Source organism: Schistocerca cancellata, chromosome 1 (genome assembly GCF_023864275.1).
Source record: "Schistocerca cancellata isolate TAMUIC-IGC-003103 chromosome 1, iqSchCanc2.1, whole genome shotgun sequence".
Classification (NCBI taxonomy): domain Eukaryota; kingdom Metazoa; phylum Arthropoda; class Insecta; order Orthoptera; family Acrididae; genus Schistocerca; species Schistocerca cancellata.
In genome coordinates, this window is record NC_064626.1 from 157,177,324 (window position 1) to 157,202,611 (window position 25,288).

Consider the following 25,288-nt stretch of genomic DNA (forward strand, 5'->3'; position numbering starts at 1 on the left):
TTCTTACACACTACTTAACCTAAATTATCCTAAGGACAAACACACACACCCATGCTCGAGGGAGGACTCAAACCTCCGCCGGAACCAGCCGCACAGTCCATGCCTGCAGCGCCTCAGACCGCTCGGCTAATCCCGCGCGGCACAGGTACCATTCCAGGGTTCATAGTATAGCGGGCCGTCGGTTACAACTCATGATCAGATTTGATTTTTCTGCAGGGTAAAGTAGCCAGTACCCGCTACACTGCACAGGCTGTTACCCGTGTGCTAGAGGGACCGATGACCTAGCAGTTTGGTCCCTCCTCCCCCCTCCTCCTCCAACCAACCCTGTGCTAGTGTCATTTCTTCAACAGGAAGATGATGTCGTTTCTCACCAGGACAACGCACGTCCACTTACATCTGACGCGACGCAACATGCTGTTTCTGGTGTACGACTGTCCTGGCAAGGAAGACCACCATATCTCTCGCCAACTGAACACGTATGGGACATGATGAAGTGGAAACTAACTCGTTCTCCAAGGCCAGCGAGATCTATTGTCGAATTGCCACAAAAGGCGCAAGGTGTTTGGGACAATGTATCGGAGGATGCCATTTCGCACCTTTCTGGTCGTTTGCGTGTGAGAATACACACCCGTGTTGCCGCCGAAGGAAGCTAGACTGTGCTTTGATGCGATCGTTTGGGCACGCTTTAAGGTGACATGTGTGTCTCTTTCGGTCTGAATTTATCATCATGTACACCTGCAATGATGAACTACCTGTCACTGACTTGTCAAGGCCGTCGTAGTGGCCGAGCGGTTCTAGGCGCTTCAGTCTGGAACCGCGCGAACGCTACGGTCGCAGGTTTCGAATCCTGCCTCGAACATGGATGTGTGTGATGTCCTTAGGTTAGTTAGGTTTAAGTAGTTCATAACGCCGAATCATATCGACCCCAAGACTATCCTATTCCCGGATGAGATGTATTACCCACGCACTAAAACTAATGCTATGACGTGGCTTCGTGGACATGCAGTGCATTATTTGTTTCAAGACGGCACTAAGGACACTTTAGACTTTTGGAACTATTTGCAGGAACGACATTGCAAGATCCTCCGTAACCCAAAGTATCGACAATATTTTTCCAATTTTTTTGTGGAGTGCGTTCCACGACCCTCCACGTAGCTGGAACATCACGGGTAAGAGAAGTTAAGATTACAAGACGATGATAGAACACTACACGGTACAATGTGGGATCTACTTTCATCATTACGAGAAGTCATACCTGGATGATACAGCAGATGGAGAGGTTCGTTGTGAACCCTCACACTCTGTAGCAGTATTTGCCCCATTTCCTCTTTTTGTCCCCAGTGCGAAAAGGTCTTCGCAGTTTTTGTTTTTCCATCCAGTGCAAGATGTAGCACTGGTTAATGGTGGTAAGGATTCCAACCTTCAGTTTTGTTTCATGGTTTCCTTCGCCCCGCACTTTGCTCTCTTTCTTTATGCCTTTTTCTACAACTATTAGCATGGTTTTAGTTATGTGCGTCCCCAACTCGGCCCAACGAGTGCACTTACTAGTTTTCAGTTCCTTACTGTTAAAAAAATACAAAAAAATAAATAAAAAATAAAAAAAATTAAAATTAAAAAAAAAATTAAAATTAAATAACTGAATTAAAAAAAAGAGGTCCTTGGTTCAAGTCTAACCTCGAGTGAGGAGTTTATATATTTTTTTTTTTATTTTCAGACAATTAAAAAAAAAACAAGGGGTACCTTCAGTTGGAGGTGGTTCTACATAAAAAAAAAAGGTTGCGTCATAAAAAAAACACCAATCTCCTCCTCTTCAAAAAAAAAAAAAGTAGTTCCAAGTCCTAGGGGACTTATGACCTCAGCAGTTGAGTCCCATAGTGCTCAGAGTCATATGAATCATTTTTTTGACTTGTCAATAAAATGACCTTGCCCTTGAGGGTGTTACATTTCTTTAAAGATACTGTATGTAAATCGATAAACTGATGATAAACTTAAAGTCAGTTTTACTTTCGTTGGTCATCGTTTTGAGACAAATGGAACAGGGTCAAACGAATTTTAGTGAAAATTCTTAAGTGTATGTGATTACCAGCAGGTGTTTGTCCGTTAGCAAGCAAGTTAATGATGTATCAGTGAATCACATTGCTGTCTGAGAGTGAAGTTACTAGTGCATGGCACCTGTGGATAGACACTTGCAAGAACTGTGGTGAAGGTAATGTACTTGGATTACATCTGTGACCGTTCGTAAGCTAATGTAAGATGCATTATGATGGAATGTGCATGCATAATGGTGGTTGTGTGTGTGGCGTTGAAGTCTGGCAAAAGTGGGATAGCTGTCTATAATCAATGACCTCGAATGACAGTCATTACTCAGAGTACACTCTTGATTGACCTTTCAGCAGATGTTGACTGTCTCATACCAAGTCTAGTAGGAAATTGTTGAACAGCCGCAGTTTCTCTCTGTCTCACGGTTCTCTGGAACAATTCGCTCTGAATTTTTCCTTATGTTTGATTAACCAGCTTGAATAGCAAAAAGAATCCCGTAATGTTTGAATACTCCATTAGTAGTGTAGCGCTTGACACAGTCACGTCAATTAAATATTTGGGTGTAACATTGCAGAGCGATATGAAGTGGGACAAGCATGTAATGGCAGTTGTGGGGAAGGCGGATAGTCGTCTTCGGTTCATTGGTAGAATTTTGGGAAGATGTGGTTCATGCGTAAAGGAGATCGCTTATAAAACACTAATATGACCTATTCTTGAGTACTGCTCGAGCTTCTGGGATCCATATCAGGTCGGATTGAGGGAGGACATAGAAGCAATTCGGAGGCGGGCTGCTAGATTTGTTACTAGTAGGTTTGATCATCACGCGTGTGTTACGGAAATGCTTCAGAAACTCGGGTGGGAGTCTCTAGAGGAAAGGAGGCGTTCTTTTCGTGAAATTTAGAGAAACAGCATTTGGGGCTAACTGCAGTACAATTTTACTGCGACCAACTTATATTTCGCGGAAAGACCACAAAGATAAGAGAGATTAGGGCTCATACAGAGGCATATAGGCAGTCATTTTTCCCTCGTTCTGTTTGGGAGTGGAACAGGGAGAGAAGATGCTAGCTGTGGTGCGAGGTACCCTCCGCCATGCACCGTATGGTGGATTGCGGAGTATGTATGTAGATGTAGATGTAGAATTCTTCGACCTGCCAGTCGAATCTGTGGTGTCACCGCCAGACACCACACTTGCTAGGTGGTAGCCTTTAAATCGGCCGCGGTCCGTTGGTATACGTCGGACCCGCGTGTCGCCACTATCAGTGATTGCAGACCGAGCGCCGCCACACGGCAGGTCTAGAGAGACTTCCTAGCACTCGCCCCAGTTGTACATCCGACTTTGCTAGCGATGGTTCACTGACAAAATACGCTCTCATTTGCCGAGACGATAGTTAGCATAGCCTTCAGCTACGTCATTTGCTACGACCTAGCAAGGCGCCAGTACCAGTTACTATTGATACTGTAATCATGTACCGTCAAGAGCGACGCTCATCATTAATGGATTAAAGTTAAGTATTCCGCCAGCTACGTCCGTTTTTCTAAATTCTAATTTCCTTGTCCTGTTCCAGACCTCACGCCAGGCTGCGTGAGCTAAAACGCGTGCCTTTCGGCTTCCTCTAGTACCCAGTGTTGGCTCTCCTGCCAACCCACAACAGAATCATTCGTTAAACTGTTTCATTGCTGTTTCATAACGTCCTGTTTTTCCACGAAAAACATTTACAAAAGAATATGTGCTCTATTACAAAAGCAATCCATATTCCTTTCGTGAGTTAAACTATGTGATCAAAAGTATCCGTAAGCCGTGTGCGGTTCGTGTTCATGCCGTTTATTGTTTGTCATCTTCTATTATGGTACTGCCGCCTCGTATTCTTATTCCATGTACTGGCATCACTAACTTCCTGCCTTACCTGCCCGTGAGTGGCAGCAGCAGCGCTTATCGATAAGTGCACTGTCGTACTATTTCTGGTGCGACTGATAGTATTTCGGGGTCGTCGTGTGCCTGGAGTTCAGCAGGGGGACGGGACAGCAGTCGGGACGTAGCGCCAGTGAGGTGCGAACAGCCAGTGCTCGCCGACCGCTGGCGACACATAAACTGTCCGACAGAAGGAGATCGGAGCGGGACGACCGTTGGTCGGTCGTCTCATTGGGCGACTTGTATTTGGTCTTTTGACCGTTTCTGGCACGGAGGTAAGAATAGAGGGAGACGCCGTGACGTCACAGCTGTGAAGCTATGTGAAGCCGAGGGTAGCCATCTCAATCCGACCAAAACATTGCTGCTGTAAGCTTGTGTGCATAGGCTTGTCGCTCGCTTTTGGAAGGATTTTGCGCTATTATGGTGACTTGTGTGGTGTTCGGATATACGAATCGTTCTGATTGTGATGCGAAATCGAAGGGAATAACATTTCATGTGTAAGTTGTCTCGTTAAGTGTGATTTTACAACTTCATTGTGAATGAACGTGTGCTACATCGGTACTTGTACTATAGCGTGTTTTTCTCCTGTATGATTTTAGATTTCCTAAAAATGAAAGTCGGAAAGCTCTGTGGGAGAATGCCGTGAGGAGGAAGAATTGGCGTGCGTCTAAATGGAGCACTATATGTTCTCAGCATTTCCGAGAAGAGGACACAGACCGAACTTCCCTTTCAACAGTAAGGCTCCGAGAAAATGCTGTACCGTCAGTTTTCCCTACACACCCAAAAAATTTGCAAAAGGTATGTTAATTCAAAGAATTAAATTCTTAGTTTTCAAGTTCACGTTTCAGTATAATACGTACGTATCGTCGATAATCGAAGTGTTGAGTAACTCGCTTTGTCTTCATCATGTACCAAATAAAAAGCTAACACTACATTAACTGTCGTAAATTATAGGCCAAAACAGGCCACTGTGTATATTTGCCATTCTATGTACCGTATTTCAGTAAATATTGGTGGTAATGAACAGTGTTTCCCAGTAGTGTAACGTAACTGAAATGTCCCAGTACGTATTACAAACAAGATGTATTTATGGGGCTTTGGAGGGAGGGTATAGCTAACTTAGTTTTCAGTTTCTATTATTAAGTTTGTGATACACGTTTATTACTGAATTAACAAAATTGTATCGTTTACATTGAAGGCTAGCTATTCGTAATATTACATTAAAAACTATTTTTAATCAGAAGAAACGCGGAATTTCGCCTTTACGAGATTTTATTTTAAACAAAAACTTTGAAACAACCAATCTGATGACGTTACATGCGTATATGGTGCAGTTAGCGACTGTAATACACGCAGCGCTATAGCACACTGGCAATGTTTTGGTCAGAGTGTCATGGCAGCGAGCCACGCCCCCATGGCTTCAAAACGTAGTACGGCTGGGATACGTAGCGCCATCTCCCCTTATTCTTACCTCCATGGTTTCTGGGCTTCGTCAGTTGGTCATCTTGCCAGACGTGGGTCGGTTCCTTCCTTGTGCAGGGATGTCGGGTGCCCAATGGGCAAGTGTGCCCTCTGCATGGTTGGGTCAGAGCCAGTGTGCCCGGGTCGCCGTGTCTCCGAGTTCCGAACGGACATCGGGTTGAGTCGGGTTGGAGCTGTAGTGAGCTCCGGACAGCGAAGACTCGCCCGACCGATGCCGACACACATAATTTGAGTGCGGACGACCGTGGTTGGTCGTTCGGTCGGTCTTCTCATCGGATGTCGTGTATTTGGTCGCCGACCGCTTACGTAAACTCTGTGTGTGTGTGACTTGTCATTTCTCCTCGATGTTCCACAGTGATTGGTTTTAGGATTGTTGGAGTTCTTGGCGAAAGTGTTTACGTGGAACTGTGTGTAGTTTCTGTGATTTCCGCTGAGCGGATGAATGCTGTCTGCCGTACTGGAGTAACCAGACGGTCGGTTCATCTACATCAACATCTACATTTATACTCCGCAAGCCACCCAACGGTGTGTGGCGGAGGGCACTGTCATTACCTCCCTTTCCTGTTCCACTCGCGTATGGTTCGCGGGAAGAACGACTGCCAGAAAGCCTCCGTTCGCGCTCGAATCTCTCTAATTTTACATTCACGATCTTCTCGGGAGGTACAAGTAGGGGAAAGCAATATATTCGATACCTCATCCAGAAACGCACCCTCTCGAAACCTGGACAGCAAGCTACACCGCGATGCAGAGCGCCTCTCTTGCAGAGTCTGCCATTTGAGTTTGCTAAACATCTCCGTAACGCTATCACGCTTACCAAATAACCCTGTGACGAAACGCGCCGCTCTTCTTTGGTTCTCTACCTCCTCTGTCAACCCGATCTGGTACGGATCCCACACTGATGAGCAATACTGAAGTATAGGTCGAACGAGTGTTTTGTAACCCACCTCCTTTTTTGATGGACTACATTTTCTAAGGCCTCACGCAATGAATTTCAACCTGGCACCCGCCTTACCAACAATTAATTTTATATGATCATTCCACTTCAAATCATTGCGTACGCACACTCCCAGATATTTTACAGAAGTAACTGCTACCAGTGTTTGTTCCGCTATCATATAATCATACAATAAAGGGAGAGAGTGTGCCTTGACTGTGTTTAGATACCAATTATCAAGACGTAGTGCTGTTGCGATCTTCGTCCTCGCTGATATTTTCGGTTGTCGTGCCTTTGGTTGGTTGGAAGGGAATTCGTTAGGTTGTTGGTTGGTTCTTCAGCCGTCCCTAGATCGTGTTGCCATCCGATTATTTAGTGTTACGCTTGGCTGCCTGTCTCACCTACTCTGTTGTTAGAGTTTCCTCCCCAGGCCGACCCTTGGAACACTTCTGAGCACCACTGTTTGTTGTTTGTGATTGTCATTTTATCTGGTCGTAGTCACTGCGTCAGGCCTTCAGCCGTGTATTAATATTGTCTGTTTTATATTTAGTATATGGCCTTCAGCCGAAGTTCATAACAACCAAGATTAGGCCTTCAGCCATTTCATTTAAAATTCTTGTTGCTCTGTATTTAGGCCTTCAGTCGCGTTTGTTTCAGAATCTGTGGCTTTAGTATGTAAATCCTTGTCTGTAAGCTTTCTCTTTAATTATCTTGCATTCTTTGAACGGCCATCAGCCGTGTTCTGTAAATGTTTATCTTATGGTTGTCTTTATTCTTGAGTAATTGTTTGGGCCTTCAGCCGACAAGATACTTCAAGTTTTCTTAAGATGTTTTTCTGTTCTACTGTGTAAAAGCTTATCTTTAAAGTCTCTCTTTTATTACGTAAAGAAAACTTTTTTTAATTAGGCTTTCAGCGGAGGAATTAAATTGAATTTTCCTTAATACGGCCTTTAGCCGGAATTTGTAAATGCTTGGAGTTTAAAGAATTTCCTTACCTGATCTGAAATATTATTTCGGCCTTTAGCCGAGAAGATATTGTAATTTTACTTAAGTAAGGCTACAGCCGTTACTCTAAATCCTGGTGTTTTAAAGGCAGTCATTTAAAATTATTCTGGAGAAGTTACTTGGGCCCTCAGCCATGAATTGATCTTGTTGTTTTAAAGAGAAAACTGTGCATTGGTTTGAGGAATAAAGTTGTGTGTGTTCTTGTATGACTAACAGTAATTGACCTTTGCCCCTTCCACAACCTAATCCGCTCTGTCCTGCGAAACCAGATTTCAATCCGGACACCTGGCTGAAAATCACTTACAAGTTCGTGGCGTCCTCCATCGGTAATGCTGGAATTGGGTACGGTGTTGTCCCACCCTTAGCCTTGATGATAGCTTCCACTTTCGCAGGCATACGTTCAATCAGACGCTGGAAGGTTTGTCGGGGAATGGCAGCCCATTCTTCACGGAGAGCTGCAGTGAGGAGAGGTATCGATGTCGGTCGGTGAGGCCTGGCACGAAGTCGGCGTTCCGAAACATCCCAAAGGTGTTCTACAGGATCAGGTCAGGACTCTGTGCAGGCCAGTCCATTACAGGGATGTTGTTGTCGTGTAACCACTCAGCCACTGGCCGTACATTACGAACAGATTCTCGATCGTGTTGAAAGATGCAATCGCCATCCCCGAATTGCTCTTCAACAGTGAGAAGCAAGAGGGTGTTTAAAACATGAATGCAGGCCTATGCTTTGATAGTGTCACACAAAACGCGACCACACCATAACATCACCGCCTACGCATTTTACTGTTGGCACTACACATGATGGGCATTCGCTATATCCACACCCTGCCATCGGATCGCCACACTGCGTACCGTGATTCGTCACTCCATACAAAGTTTTTACACTTTTCAATCGTCCAATGTTTAGGCTTCTTACACCAAGCAAAGCGTCGTTTGGCATTGACCGGCGTGATGAGTGGCTTATGAGATAGAATTACAGAAATATTCCTTTTACTTATTAAGGTCAAAAACTTAAGAAAGTATTGAAAAGTGATAGATATGGAGGTAAATAGTTTGCTGTATGTGTGTGTGTGTGTGTGTGTGAGAGAGAGAGAGAGAGAGAGAGAGAGAGAGAGAGAGAGAGTCATTGGGGGAAAGGGGGGGGGAGTATGTGTGCGAGAAAGGGAGAGTGAGTGAGTGCGAGGGTGAGTGTGAGAGTGTGTGTAGGAGTCTCAAACAATGTGAGAGAGATTGAGTAGCTGGTTTGTATCGTTGGGTCTGTGGTTCAATATGCGACCATACATGTTCGGGGGTGGTACTCAGTGTGCGGGTGGTTCAGTGATGATCTGTGTGGGATTGTATGTTTGTGACTAGATGGCAGCTGTGTAGTAGGGTATGCAGATTAGTGGACTGGTTGAATTGTGTGTGGTTGAATTTATCATTGGCTGTGCAGTTCAGTGTTAGATTGCAGGATGGGTCAATGAGTACACATGTGTTTTTGGATCTGTGCTCAGAGGTGTGGACTTATGAATGTCTTATGAGTTTGTGGCAAGGTATGAGACATGTTCACTTCTTTTGGTGTATGGTTGTGTGTATAGGTTTTTTTGGCGAGTAGACAACCTTGGTGGTTGGGTGGACAAATGTGTAGTTGGATTGGTGGATGTGTCACAAGGTTTCAGTATGGTTGAATTCGTGTGTGATTGGGAAAGTGTTTGGGAGTTCTATAGAGTGAGTGGATGCATCATTGGTAGCTGACTCTCCCTGACAGACTGAAATTTATGTTCCAGACCAGCAGCTGTAAACAGACCTTGCCCTCTGCTGCCAATGTTCTTATTGTCTGAACTGTCTGAGCACGCTTCATCACTCATCTTCACTACTTCTGCTATGCCAATACTTGTCTCCTGATTCCCCTCTTTATTCTATTGCAGAGTGAAAGATTCAGTCGGCACTTGATAAGCATTTGGGTGATTGATGGGTGCATACCTCTTTGAGCTAGGGAATTTGTGGTATATTATGTGTTTAGGACAGCTTGTGATATTGCTTGCTCAGTTTGATTTGGCATACATCATATGTATATTGAATGTACTATTTGAATCATTCGATACATTTAATTAAAGTCATGCATCTTATGTAAAATCGATTTTCGGATTGCATGTGTCGTTAACAGCTTTCTCACTCCGAGAGCTTGGCTGTAGCATCAATAATATTGTCAGTGAGCAGTAACTTTAGTTTGATATTAAACACTGTTGACAGAGCACTTTTTCATCAAGCAGATGTTAAGGAATGCTTAATTATGTAATTAACTTCGTGATTCACAGCTGTTAATATTAGTATAGGTAGCATTGTCTTGTTGATTTAGTTTGTTAATTTGAGCTACAGTGTTGCGGTATTGTTATTAACATATGTCTGTGTATTTCTTGGCAATTTAGTACATGCTGCTCGGAGATACCTGCAGTGAAAAGTTATCGACTGCAGAGGATGTGAGGTAGAATTACGGAAAAACTCCACTTTTACTTATTAGGGTCAAAAACTTAAGGCAGCATTGAAAAGTGATAGATATCGAGGAAAATACTTTGTTGTAGTTACATGGCCATTTCACTTACACAGTGTTCAATTATAATAACAAATTTATTATTGCATCTTACTTTCTTGGATACAAACATCATGAAATATTTATTACAAACGCCATTTACAGAGATGTAATGTAACGAAATGACGAGATGAAAGATGTCAATTTAAATACATGAAAAGTGATAAAATGCAACACGATAGCCTTACAACTATTTTCAACACATACTGAAGACTCTTAACTCACTTAAATAATCGCTCTGTGGTCGTATAAAACTATGATAGATTATAAGAAATTAAAAACACATGGAAGCTTACAGTCACAGACAGAGAGGGAAGAAAGTATGGAAACAACGTGCAACTTTTAGTTGCTGAGGTATTGGTGCTATTGTGGCACTCTCTAGCTGCATCATACAGTATACTAAGTGTGGTACTGTTTATTGGCGTGAAGGAGCATTTCTTGCTGGGAGTAAATTATCGGAAAATTATTTTTTGAATAAAACTAGCCTTAACAGAAACTACTTTTCTAACAATTTATTTACTACTAGCAAACTGAAAACATTACGGAGAAGTACACATGTCTGACCGAAGCTGGCTATTTCTGAAACGGCCAAATTCCTAATAAAAACTAATTAAGACCCTCGAATGGGCTGGTAGCAATCAGAGCCATTTAAGTACCGGCAGGAGTCAAGGTAGTGCGCCAAGCGATGCTTCTTGCTGACGCAGCCTGGCCGTGAAAAGAGGTATCACAATCATCGGAAACGAGAGCATGCCTGGTCACGCACATTGCTGTTTCACAAAACATGCCTAGATGCCTGTCGTGCCGAGCTTCCAGCAGGCACCTGCGGATATCGGCATTGGTGTCCAATGTCATGACAGCGTACACTTTGGTTTCACAGTAAATATTCTCATTCCTGAAAGTTATTCGCAAATCAAGCCCGTATGATGTAGATATATCTACAGATTTGTGCAGAAGCAAGGGTGTTTTGTAGTAATAGTCGTCCAGATACGGTGGTTGTTATCTGAGACGGCTAACCGGCCCATATGTTCAGTGAGAAACACACACTGATCAACAAAACAAGAGAACTGATGATGCTGCTGATCTTATTTGGGCTACGAGAAGAGATACACAACACTTCCACTTTTTCAAAGAGCAATGTTTACATAGAATTTTTCCCTGTATTGTTGTTTCTGCCTCTCTGCAGCATATGATTTTTAAAATTCATAAATTCGATGCAATATAATTAAAAGGGTGAAACATTTATATAAATTTCTAAACAAATTAAAAAGGTGATTTTTCTTTCTATATTCCGACATAATTGTCGTAAAGGAGTGTGACTATAAAATTTTTATGCACTGTGATGATGGCTTCACTATTGCAGTGTCAAATAAGCATTTAAGGTGATATTCACTGACTACATCTGTTGTTTTGTTTGCTTTTAAACGAAAGACAAAAAAGTAAAATGGAAAGTGGGCTCAGATAGGTTCAAGCTCTTAAACAAGAAGCAATGCAGCAACGCACGTTCACCGAAATTGTAAAGACCTGCACTGGTAAGGGGTAGAACTAAGAGAAGCAAAATCAGAAGCTCATTAAGATCGTGGAGTGTGTGATATGTTGTAACATGCAGATGGCAGAAGGTGTAGAAGCGGATAATGGGAAACAGAGGCAGAATAGGGGAGTGGGCTGTGGGGCAGTCGACGGTATGAATAGAAAAAAAATAGGGAACAAGTGGGGAGGGAGAGGAAAATCCAGTGTGAGTTGCGGTAGAGAGGGAAGAGTTGGAGTCGACAATGCATAAATATCAGGGCAGTTTACGTTGTCTGTGAGAAAGAGCTCGTTGAAGTATTGCTGGGAGAGAATATGGAGTGCGTGTGTGGGTGTAGGGTTGGTGGGTTATAGAGGTGTAGGAATAGCAGTGGGATTGTTGGAGTCGAAATACTGTGGTATGTACAAAGGTGAGGAGAGACAGAAATTTGATGAAAGTTATGTGGGAGGAATCGACATGCATATGTGATTTGTCAGTACTGCAATAACATGAGCAGAGCTATCAGAATATTGTGCGTTCATAAGATTGATAGCATTCTGCTGTTTTATGTGTTATGAATTTACTCGTTTGAGGTCAACAAATTAGAAATTTTGTACCGAAACTGGTGAACACTATTTTCCTCTCAGGTCGTAATTGTATGACTGCTGATGAATTTTCTCGATAAGGGAGTTCATCTGTTGGCAATAGGTTCAACACCTGGCGTTGTCTTTTGTGCAAAATAGATGCCACAGTAAGTATTGTAGGAAAGTGGATCAAACGGTATAGCGTTTTTAGAGCGTGGCAACACTGAATTTCTTCTAATGTGTTTGAGATTCAGATATTCATACCGACTGCAAAATGTGTGTGAAGATCCGTATATGGCTGCCAGTAGTGCAGAGATAAGGATGAGAAATAGCTTAGCATTTCCAAAGCATTTTCATGGAAGGAATATTTTCGGTTTCTCGAAAGTACAATAATTGCATTGAATTAATAGAAATAGCATTACTATTCAGTGTCCTACAACTTTCATATTCTCGATATGTTATAAAAAAGGAGTTCAGCATTGTCTTCAAGTTTTTGGAACTATCATCTTACAGTATGCATAGTGTGATACCATCATATGAAACGAGTGTTTGTAAGCTATTTTCACAAGAAGGTGGAGATCAAGAGGATAGGCTAGTGTAACAGCAAAGGTAGGCCGCAGAAATGTGTCGCAATGTTTCGTTGAACTGAATAGAAATTTACTCTAATGTCCACCAGCACACTAAAAGTACGAACTGTAGCATTTAACTGCTTATAACGATCATAAATCTCATTTCAAACACCTTGTTTGAAATTCTGCATTGTAGGAGGCAATTTAGCTTTTTTTTGCGAAGAAATAGAAAGGTAGATATTGGAACAAAACAGTATTTGATTTAATCGGATTTATTCCCTAACATAAGCATGTTGCTCATAGCTGTTAAAACATGCCACATGTCACCACTATTACTAATTAATTAGTAAAATAAAAAAGCGCACTGCCTGATTGTTTGATTCGTAAATAACTTTCAAGCGCAATTACTGAGACACCAAATATTACGCCGTCAACATCCCTCCTTTTTAGCAGTCTGTCGAACATTATTCCTCTGACATTACATTCAGTCACAGACTTTATTGTAAATCCATGTATTCAGGAGGAGAAATCTTTGGTTACAAAATGATTACGAGTCTTAGCTGGGTTTGCGTGGCAAGGTACCCACGGTAGTCTAGCTCTATAGAACAACAATAACACATTGTTGTATAACTCTCAACAGCGAAACTATGGGTATTTACAGTATGATGTATGGAAATCGGGAAAACTAGCGAACTTCTCAACCGTATACAGTCTAAAAGTAAGCCACGTCAAAGGGTTTCCACTATCAATTCGTATTCACAAAAAAAGAAAAGAAAAAAGATCAGGCGATGAACAGAAGTAATGAAGGAATGATTTAGTAGTCGCTTAAGTAATATAATACCGACGAACATTACAAAAGTACAAAAATGCAGTTTTTATAATACATATAACAAACGATTCACATGCAAAAACGTCAGCTTTGATTGTAATTTCACAACGCAGAAGACCTATGGACGAGATTCCACCACTGGCGGAACCATTGTGCGACTTATAACAAGGCGAATAAATGCTAAGTACCAATAAAGAAATAAATAGAAACTTGTTAGTTTCATACAGCACCAAAATAAAAGAATTGTGTTTCCTCAGCGATTGCGCATACAGAAAACACTGCCTGGTCGTAAATAACAGTCATTTAAATCTGAGAGATGTCAACACCGGACAGCTCAGAAATGTATTCCTGTGTGCATGACATGAATATTTAAACAGATGCTGGGCTCTACAGCTCCATAGGGACACTTAATTATTGTCCAACTAACTAAATTCATAAGCAGATGCTAAACTACCAGACATTCGTCTTTCTCGTGTGTCGCAATCGGCTCTGTTGCCAAGTTCCCAGCATGAGATTTCCAGCACACGTGCTTACAGAAATTGCTTTTGATAACCTGGCATCATTAATAATAAAAATATTGTATTGTTAACTACATTCATTAGAGGCTTATGTATATGCATTTGGGATTCAGACTGTAGTTTATAATCACTGATTTTCTATGCCAGAAGAAATGCAAGAATGTTATGATCTATCAGAGCTCAGAGACATTATAACTGAAATTTTCTGAGCAGTTTCTCCTTGTATGTGTGCTTAATAAAGGTTTAAGATCAGCAGACATCTGCGGACCGCTGAACTTCTACTGCAACAAACACATCTGGAAACGCAGGAGGTAGCTTGGGGAATATCTCTCTTAGTTACATACAGTTTTCGATATAGAACTACTTCTGGTAGTAACACACATTACAATAACTCTATTAGGAGAATTGACTGCTATATGCACAAACAGAGAATACCAACTCCTTTTTTGTCGTTCTCACTACAGGCATAGCTGAAGTTACGATGATGAATATAATTATCCGCAGCTATCTTTAGTCACGAAACGATCCATGGACGGCAACAGTGCTTATTCTGTCTTTAGTGTGCCGCCCACGAAGCAGGGCTGGTCGCGCAGCCCTACTTAGGTATCCGTCTTGAGTGGCGTAAATCCAATGCGGCAGTTACCGCTGGTGGACAGTCCAACGTCGGTGGCTTTTCAGTCGCACGCCTCGCGCGCAGTCTTCGGCGCGGCGGCAGTCGACGTCCACCGCCTTCTAGAGCGGCCGCCGGCGCAAGCGGCTAGGAACGTTGTCGTGCGGAGGGCGGTGGCGCGCCCTCAGTAGGAGACGTTGTTGCGCAGGTGCGCCTGCTTGCGGTACGCGTACTTCTCGCACTTGCCCCACCACGAGAAGCGCGTGCACACCTTCTTCGGCTTCAGCACGAAGCACTTGGTCTGCACGATGTTGAAGAACAGCTTACCCACGAGATTGGCAGCGCCCGTACCAGCCATCTTGAGGCAAGTGCGGAACCTGCAACACAAGAGAACGCCGTCAGGTACCATCTTTCAACACGTCACCCAAAATCTTTGTCACCCAAATCTTTATGCTAGGGTACGCCTTTAGCGGCGTCGTAAGCAACGTTAGCTTCATTAACGCGTATTCGAAAAGATAGGAAACCTACAGCAAGCCCTCAGTCAAGTGTAAAAAGCAAAATATAATAATTTCTTTATTTTTGATTTTTTGTTAGTTTCAGTAATATACAGTCCAGTCATATTAATGTGACCATCCCCTATGTCCGATGCCAACGTGCAATACCACTCAGCAATAGCAATAGAGTGTTTATAAAGTGTGTTAGGGGGACATGTGAAACAGTGCGGTCCTTGTCATGATGCGAAAATGGAGCGATTTTTCTGATGTCCAAAGGGGCACGATAATTGGCTTTCAGTCCAAGGGTGGAAGCATTTCCAAAATAGCTACGTTTGTAAACTGTTCGCATCGTCTTGAGTGGCATAAATCCAATGCGGCAGTTGCCGTGTGTGGATAGTCCAACGTCGGTGGCTTTTCAGTCGCACGCCTCGCGCGCAGTCGCCTGTGGAGTAGTCAGCGTAGCGGCAGTCGACGTCCACCGCCTTCTAGAGCGGCTGCCGGCGCAAGCAGCTAGGAACATTGTCGTGCGGAGGGCGGTGGCGCGCCCTCAGTAGGAGACTTACTATCCATGGCGAAATGGCGCTATCCAAAACCGGCGTCGAGGCAACAGCAATGCGACATGGGCCATAGATTACAGGGCTTAAAGACAGCTGCGATGTTTTAAGGGCGAATAGATGTGCAACTGATGCGCAAACATCCGTCCAGATGAACCAAGAGCTATCAACATTGTCTTCTCGACCGCAACTTGACGTCCACTGAGTGACGACAGGTGACATTGTCAGATGAACCACGTTTCATGCTCCATTGGACAGATGGCCGTTGGCATGTACGGCGTGAAACATCTCAAAGTAAACACCCTGAAATCAGAAGGGAGCGTTAAGCTCTGGAGAATGTTTACGTTGCATTCCCTACGTGGTCTCATCGATCTGAAAGACAGAGTGGATGAACACCAGTGTGTATCTATCCTTGGGGACCATGTCCACCCCTACACGCAGTTTGTACGCATGCACCAGCTGGACAGTCCAATGCATTACACGACACACAGTACAGGTGTGTGGTTCGAATAGTACCAGGATAAGTTTACTGTACTTCCTGGCCACCACGCTCCCCAGGTTTTATCCGATTGAGGACCTGTGAGAACACGTCGATCGGGTTGTTCGCGTCATGGATTCTCAACCGAGAAACCTAGAACAGCTGACCACGACACGGGAACTGGCATGGCTCCACGTCTCTATCGGTACCTTCCAGAATCTCAGTGACTCTCTTGCCGCACGTCCTGCAGCGGTTCAGAAGATGGTTATTCAGCCTTTTGATCATTAATGTGACTGGACAATGTACGTATAAGTTTATCAGAAATTTCAGCGGCTGGAGTTTGCCATATGATTCCTTGGACCACTTGGAAAAAATTTTCGTCATGTACCTATTTTCATATAAAATTATCGTCCATTTATATCAGGACCTCAATTGCGAACTGTGATGAACTGCTGGGCACCCAGAGAGAACCGTATTTTGTTAACGAATAGCAGATTCTGAAAATGAAAACAACAATTGTATTCGAAGTACAATTTAGAAAATAATGTTCCATAAATTTACACCAATTTGCCACTAGTCTGCCCAGCGCCTCAAAGGACGAAATTGTGTTACAAGCCTGTTTTATTTTTACGTCTCCAGAAATCATGTGAGGTACTTTCCATGAACTATATTTTTATCAATCGGTATAGGATAACATAGATACAAAAATATGATAATAACGGTGGTAATGTAGCAGTTAAAGATAACAGCACCAAGTGGTAAAACCTTCAATTACGACCCTCCCCTGGAAGATGCTACTATCATATTTGTTTTAAATATCACTTAATTAAAATCTTTATCTGCTACATTGTATCAAACCTAAATATATCAGCTGCAGTTGTTGCAGAGAAGTCCGTTTAACTGAACGTTGTACTGACTACTATATTCAACAAAACTGTTACAGTTGTGAATTTCACGACATGCCAAGCATCAATCTTAACTTGTGGCTCATATTCACCCAGTACAAACCAATGTTAACTGCGAGTTCAGGATCAGAAATTGATTCCAGAAATAAAGTTTTGAATTCCTAGAAAACGCAATAGAATTCTATAAGTATACCGTACAGAAACAGAAGTGTAATAATAAGTGAGTACCTGATATTATTTCCGAGAAATGTTGGTTAATATTCTTCTCCAGAGAGAAGTTTCACCACTTCCTGGCTCAAAAACTTACAACTTAGCAGTTATAGAAGAATGTAATAATTTCGTCCTCTGTTGACTGAAATTTGAGTATTCTTACTTACCTCACATCTCTTGTTGCCTCGAGTGGTGTATCCTGCCCAGGTTTTAGGAATTATAGGTAAAGTATTCTAATGTTAGAGTGATTGGAGAGAAAACTACGGAATACATGCTTATTCTTGCCTGCCCACGTACTTGACACACACACACACACACACACACACACACACACGCACACACAGAATATTAACGCATCGCATCGACAAGGACCTATGGTAAACAGTTATCTGCAAATGTTTGGCTTATTCTCTTTAGATGAGACCGTGAGATGTCCGACATCATACTTCACTTTTAAGGGAGGGCTCTTAGACTGTAGTCAACAATTAAACAGCAGCTGTAATTCCAAGATGATTTATTGCCACATTCGTTTACGGCTTGTGACCAGTCACCATCAGCTATCCGATGCAATATTCTACTCCAGCTGAGTGCCTGCAGCGTTAGTATCCCTCTAGAATAGCTGTTTCCGAAGTACCAGACGATATTAAAAGTAAATGCTGCTCGTGACAATAAATCATCGGGTGACTTAGAAAAGCTATTTAAGTACACAGTGAGGATAAAATGTAACTGACCCAATAAATGATTTGATGAAATGGCTCTAAGCACAGTGGGACTTAACATCTGAGGTCATCAGGCCCCTCAACTTTGAACTACTTAAACCTAACTAACCTTAGGACATCACACACATCCATGCCCGAGGCAAGATTCGAACCTGCGACCGTAGCAGCAGCGCGGTTCCAGACTGAAGCGCCTAGATCCGCACGGCCACACCGGACGGCAAAATGATTGCAGAAGAACTGAATATCAATCGAGAAACGGTTCGTCTAATAATAACAACTGAATATCTTGGTATGAGACAGATTTGTGCAAAAATGGTCCCCAAAAATCTCACACCACAACAGCGAGAAACACAGAAAAATGTGGCAGCCGATCTGTTAGAGCAAACGGAAATCAGTCCAGAATTGTTGAGCAGTGTTATTACTGGTGATGAAAGTTGTTTTTTTCAATACGATCCACAGACAAAACGCCAAAGTTCGCAATGGTGCTCAAAGGGATCACCCAGACCAAAAAAAGCTCGCATGTCAAAGTCAAAAGTGAAAGGCATGCTTGTGTGCTTCTTTGATTCCAAGGGAGTTGCTCATAAAGAGTGGGTGCCTCCTGGACAAACAGTTAACCAATATTACAACAAAGAAATTTTAGGAAGACTTCGTAAAAGAGTTCTTCGTGTCTGTTCCAACATTGCTGATAATTGGATTCTGCATCACGATAATGCGCCATCCCGTACTGCTCTGTCAGTACAGCAATTTTTAACCTCAAAACAAATTTCAGTACTATCACACGCACCTTATTCACCAGATATCGCTCCGTGCGACTTTTTTTTCTATTTCCAAGAGTCAAAACGGGGATCAAGGGGCACCATTTTCAAACAACACAAGATGTCCAAAAAGCTGTGACGAGGGTCTTGGAGGATATTACAGAAAATGAGTTCCAGAAATGTTACCATCAATGGCAGAAGCGCTGGAAAAAGTGTGTGCAATCAGAAGGGGACGACTTTGAAGGAGACAACACTAAACTTGACTAAAACGGTAAGCAACATTTTTTTCACATCAGTCTCATTACTTTATTGTCACACCTCGTATATCTAACTATTACACTCCTGGAAATAGAAAAAAGAACACATTGACACCGGTGTGTCAGACCCACCATACTTGCTCCGGACACTGCGAGAGGGCTGTACAAGCAATGATCACACGCACGGCACAGCGGACACACCAGGAACCGCGGTGTTGGCCGTCGAATGGCGCTAGCTGCGCAGCATTTGTGCACCGCCGCCGTCAGTGTCAGCCAGTTTGCCGTGGCATACGGAGCTCCATCGCAGTCTTTAACACTGGTAGCATGCCGCGACAGCGTGGACGTGAACCGTATGTGCAGTTGACGGACTTTGAGCGAGGGCGTATAGTGGGCATGCGGGAGGCCGGGTGGACGTACCGCCGAATTGCTCAACACGTGGGGCGTGAGGTCTCCACAGTACATCGATGTTGTCGCCAGTGGTCGGCGGAAGGTGCACGTGCCCGTCGACCTGGGACCGGACCGCAGCGACGCACGGATGCACGCCAAGACCGTAGGATCCTACGCAGTGCCGTAGGGGACCGCACCGCCACTTCCCAGCTAATTAGGGACACTGTTGTTCCTGGGGTATCGGCGAGGACCATTCGCAACCGTCTCCATGAAGCTGGGCTACGGTCCCGCACACCGTCAGGCCGTCTTCCGCTCACGCCCCAACATCGTGCAGCCCGCCTCCAGTGGGGTCGCGACAGGCGTGAATGGAGGGACGAATGGAGACGTGTCGTCTTCAGCGATGAGAGTCGCTTCTGCCTTGGTGCCAATGATGGTCGTATGCGTGTTTGGCGCCGTGCAGGTGAGCGCCACAATCAGGACTGCATACGACCGAGGCACACAGGGCCAACACCCGGCATCATGGTGTGGGGAGCGATCTCCTACACTGGCCGTACACCACTGGTGATCGTCGAGGGGACACTGAATAGTGCACGGTACATCCAAACCGTCATCGAACCCATCGTTCTACCATTCCTAGACCGGCAAGGGAACTTGCTGTTCCAACAGGACAATGCACGTCCGCATGTATCCCGTGCCACCCAACGTGCTCTAGAAGGTGTAAGTCAACTACCCTGGCCAGCAAGATCTCCGGATCTGTCCCCCATTGAGCATGTTTGGGACTGGATGAAGCGTCGTCTCACGCGGTCTGCACGTCCAGCACGAACGCTGGTCCAACTGAGGCGCCAGGTGGAAATGGCATGGCAAGCCGTTCCACAGGACTACCTACATCCAGCATCTCTACGATCGTCTCCATGGGAGAATAGCAGCCTGCATTGCTGCGAAAGGTGGATGTACACTGTACTAGTGCCGACATTGTGCATGCTCTGTTGCCTGTGTCTATGTGCCTATGGTTCTGTCAGTGTGATCATGTGATGTATCTGAACCCAGGAATGTGTCAATAAAGTTTCCCCTTCCTGGGACAATGAATTCACGGTGTTCTTATTTCAATTTCCAGGAGTGTATATCGGTGATAGCCAACGGCCGGTTTCCGTCAAATCACTGAAGTTAAGGATTGTCGGGCCGGGCTAGCACTTGGATGGGTGACCATCCGGTCTACCGAGCGCTGTTGTCAAGCAAGGTGCACTCAGCCCTTGTGAGGCAAACTCAGGAGCTACTTGATTGAGAAGTAGCAGCTCCTTCGTAAATTGACCTACGGCTTGGAAAGCGGTGTGCTGACCACATGCCCCTCCATATCCACACCCAGTGACGCCTGTGGGGCGAGGATGACCCGGCGACCGGTCGGTACCGTTGAGCCTTTATGGCCTGTTCGGGTGGAGTTTTATTACATCGAAGATACACTGAAAATGGTGTAACGTATCCAGATACTGCCCCCGCCAAGTGTGCAAGTTGCAATTTCACTGTGTTTTAATCACTTCATTGAAACTCCACACATGCACTTTGATGACGGATGTGGGAAGTAAAATATCGTACGACTTAGCGGAAGAAAGCTCTCGTGCGTCCCGAACTGCCGTCAGTACTCTTATCTAGGATAAGTGCGTAGGGAGTTAAAAACAATGAGGTACAGTGGGCGAACAATTTCTCATAAGGCACACATTTCTGTAGAGAATATTAAGCGACGCTTGAGGTGGTGAAAAATGTGACGCCACTGCGGATTGGCTGACTGTGAACAAATGATCTGGTGTGATGAAACAAACAGTACACTGTGGCAATTTGATGGAAGGGTTTGGGTTTGGCGGGTGCCAGGAGAACGTTACCTGCCATCATGTGTAGTGCCACGGAGGAGGTGGCGTTACAGTATGGGGCCTTTTTCCGTGGTTAGGATGTATTTCCGTTATTGCGCTCAAGAAAACACTAAATGCGGAAGGGCATAAACACATTTTACAACATAGTGAACTGCATACGGTGAGGAACAGTTCGGAAACATCGATTGGTATCATTAAGCAGCATTTGTAAAGCACTGGTTCGCGGACAACAGTATTCCGTAAATGGTCTGGGTTAGATTTCCGACCTGAACCCAGTGGAGCATATTTGGGATGAGTTCAAACATCAGCTTCGCTCCAGCGTCCAAACGTCACTGCGTTCCGTGGATTCGGTTCTTGAGGAAGAATGGGCTGCCATTCCTCCACAGCCATTTAAGCACATTATTTAACGTGTCCCCAGCAGAGTTCAAGCCGTCATAAAGGCGAAGATTGGTATAACACCCCAAATATAGAGCTCCTAATGACATCCCTTTTGACAGCAAAAGATATAAAAATTAGTTATCCTGACCTTGACGGTAGCTAATGGCAACAAAATATTAACACTATTGGAGGTTTGTCCAACAGAAATACTAGGGAACTAACAACACGGAAAGAACTAAATGAAAGACTATTAGATGATCACTTAATCTACGAAGCATGAAACTCTAAATAAAGAATTCAAGCCGGCCACGGTGGCCGTGCGGTTCTGGGCGCTACAGTCCGGAACCGCGGGACTGCTACGGTCGCAGGTTCGAATCCTGCCTCGGGCATGGATGTGTGTGATGTCCTTAGGTTAGTTAGGTTTAAGTAGTTCTAAGTTCTAGGGGACTGATGACCTAAGATGTTAAGTCCCATAGTGCTCAGAGCCATTATTGAAAGAATTCAAAATATATGCTTCACGAAGGTTAAAACCCGGACGAGATAAAGTGATCAGAGATAACATATATCCAAGAAAAGAGTTGTAGCCACATCGAGCTGTACGTTAGCTGCGACTACAATGAAAAACTTCAATGGAGATGTTCATTGGCTCTCTTGCAGACGTCGCGAAAGAAGCACACTGATTGACCGATATTAGATTGTTTCTGACCGATCTGGAATTTTAAAGTTTTTCGAATATTGTTATGACGTATTAGTCAAAGTTCTGAAGAAAGGTGATAGAACATTTACCGTTTGGCCAGACAACTGAACAGATATTATACGCGTGGGAAAAGTAACTCGTGTGATACTTAATCAATTCTGGGACTTAGTCATCGCGATCTGTGATTGTCACGAACATTAAAGGACACAGCAGTGTACCAGACGCCGACATAAACTCTACAAATAGACTTGAGTAGGAAACATATATACGCAATCATGAAGAATTCACAGGTACGTCGTGTTGTCGGAAGCTGCAGTCAATGTCAGAATTGCTGATGTAAATCGTAGGTTCAGTTCCCTGAATGACAGTTCGGTGTGCTTTCCAGCGCAGTGTTTGGATAATTCAGAAGTTCAAAAAACTCAGTTATAACTTTAATACTCCGTGTCGTCTACATCATTTAACTGAACTTTATTGTGCAACTGTGAATAATTATTTTCTTGATAGTACACGGACCTAAAGGTGATTGAGTGACATTATTAAGAAAAAATGCTTCAGATGGCTCTGAGCACTATGAGACTTAACATCTGAGGTCATCAGTCCCCTAGACTTAGAACTGCTTAAACCTAACTAACCTCAGGACAGCACACACATTCATGCCCGAGGCAGGATTCGAACCTGCGCGGTTGCGGACTGACGCGCCTAGAACAGCTCGGTCACAACGGCCGGCCATTATTAAAAGGGAACAGTAACTGAACAATGTATTACGGCGCTTTCTGTGAGTTATTTAGAGAATACATTATCTCTGGATTTACGACGTAGGAGATGTTCAGTTAGCACCGTAGCGACGCATTAACGACGCTATAATACTTCACAAATCAACATCCTCGCAAGACTGTATTGTGGCATCGGCTTGAATGGTGGAGCTTAAAACTCGAGATGTCATATTATCTACGTTGAACATTCATTTGCAAGCCGCGCATAAAAACTACTGTTATCAAGTTTCGCGTAAGCTTATAAGCCCGTCGCGAACACGCGAAGGATATTTGGTTTATTGTTTATTGTAAATACCATGCTTTACGGAGGCATACCGACAATTACTCTTCACGTTGACTTTCCTTCACTGTAAATGGAAGGGAGCTAATAATACTAGAACACTGTGGTTTCGCTGCCAAACAATGTACAGTAGCTTGCAGGAAGGTACACCACTGGCCATTAAAATTGGTACACCACGAAGACGACGTGGTACAGACGCGAAATTTAACAGGAAGAAGATCCTGTGACATGCAAGGGATTGGCTTTTCAGAGCATTCACACAAGGTTGGCACCGGTGACGACACCTAAAACGTGATGACATGAGGAAAGATTCCAACCGATTTCTCATACACAAACAGCAGTTCACCGGCGCTGCCTGGTGAAACGTCATTGTGATGCCTCGTGTAAGGAGGAGAAATGCGTACCATCAATTTTTCGACTTCGATAAAGATCGCATTCTAGCCTATCGCGATTGCGGTTTATCGTATTGCGACATTGCGACATTGCTGCTCGCGTTGGTCGAGATCCAATTACTGTTAGCAGAATATGGACTCGGTGGGTTCAGGAGGGTAATACGGAACTCCGTGCTGGATCCCAACGGTCTCGTGTCACTAGCAGTCGAGATGACAGGCATCTTATCCGCATGGCTGTAACGGATCGTGCAGCCACGTCTCGATCCGTGGCTCTGAGCACTATGGGACTTAACATCTATGGTCATCAGTCCCCTACAACATAGAATTAATTAAACCTAACTAACCTAAGGACAGCAGACAACACCCAGCCATCACGAGGCAGAGAAAATCCCTGACCCCGCCGGGAATCGAACCCGGGAACCCGGGCGAGGGAAGCGAGAACGCTACCGCACGACCACGAGATGCGGGCCACGTCTCGATCCCTGACTCAACAGATGAGGACGTTTGCAAGACAACAACCATCTGCACGAACAGTTGGACGACGTTTGTAGCAGCATGGACTATCAGCTCGGAGACCATGGCTGCGATTACCCTTGACGCCGCATGACAGACAGGAGCGCCTGCGGTGGTGTACTCAACGACGAACCTGGGTGCTCGAATGGAAAAAGTCATTTTCTCAGATGAATCCAGGTTCTGTTTACAGCATCACGATGGTCGCATCCATGTTTGGCGACATCGCGGTGAACGCATATTGGAAGCGTGTATTCGTCATCGCCATACTGGCGTATCATCCGGCGTGATGGTATGGGGTGCCATTGGTTACACGTCTCGGTCACCTCTTGTTCGCATTGACGGCACTTTGAACAGTGGGCGTTACCTTTCAGGTGTGTTACGACCCGTGGTTCTACCCTTCATTCGATCCCTGCGAAACCCTACATTTCAGCAGGATAATGCACGACCGCATGTTGCAGGTCCTCTACGGGCCTTTCTGGATACAGAAAATGTTCGACTGCTGCCCTGGCTAGAACACTCTCCAGATCTCTCACCAATTGAAAACGTCTGGCCAATGGTGGCCGAGCAAACGGGCTCGTCACAATACGCCAGTCACTACTCTTGATGAACTGTGGTATCGTGTTGAAGCTGCATGGGCAGCTGTACCTATACACGCCATCGAAGCTCAGGTGGCTCAATGCCCAGGCGTATCAAGGCCGTTATTACAGTCAGAGGTGGTTGTACTGATTTCTCAGGATCTATGCACCCAAATTGTGTGAAAATGTAATCACATGTCAGTTCTAGTATAATATATTTGTCCAACAAACACTCGTTTATCATCTGCATTTCTTCTTGGTGTAGCAATTTTAATGGCCAGTAGTGTATATGCATACGAGCTAGAGAGCGAAATGGAAGATATGGGAAGGAAGAGAAGCGGAGAAAGTTAGAGTGGCAGGAGGGCTGTGAAGTGTAGGATAATAAGTACCATGAGGTGGTAAACTGCCGCACACCGGAGAGCCGTTGCGAAATGTGTAGCTGGGTAAACAGAGGTAAGCAGAGCGTAAGTGGATTACGGCGCGGGTGGCACGCAAGCACTTGGCGTG

General features: G+C 44.3%; 1 protein-coding gene across 1 annotated transcript in view; it reads right to left on the reverse strand.

The window, feature by feature from the left end:
• Nucleotides 1-9,987: 9,987 nt before the first annotated feature.
• LOC126167602 (uncharacterized) overlaps nt 9,988-25,288 on the reverse strand; it is a 426,870-nt gene continuing 411,569 nt past the window's right edge. The window contains exon 5 of the mRNA XM_049920489.1: nt 9,988-14,929. Coding sequence (XP_049776446.1) covers nt 14,737-14,929 — 193 coding nt within the window. The 3' untranslated portion in view covers nt 9,988-14,736. The remainder of the gene's footprint in view (nt 14,930-25,288) is intronic.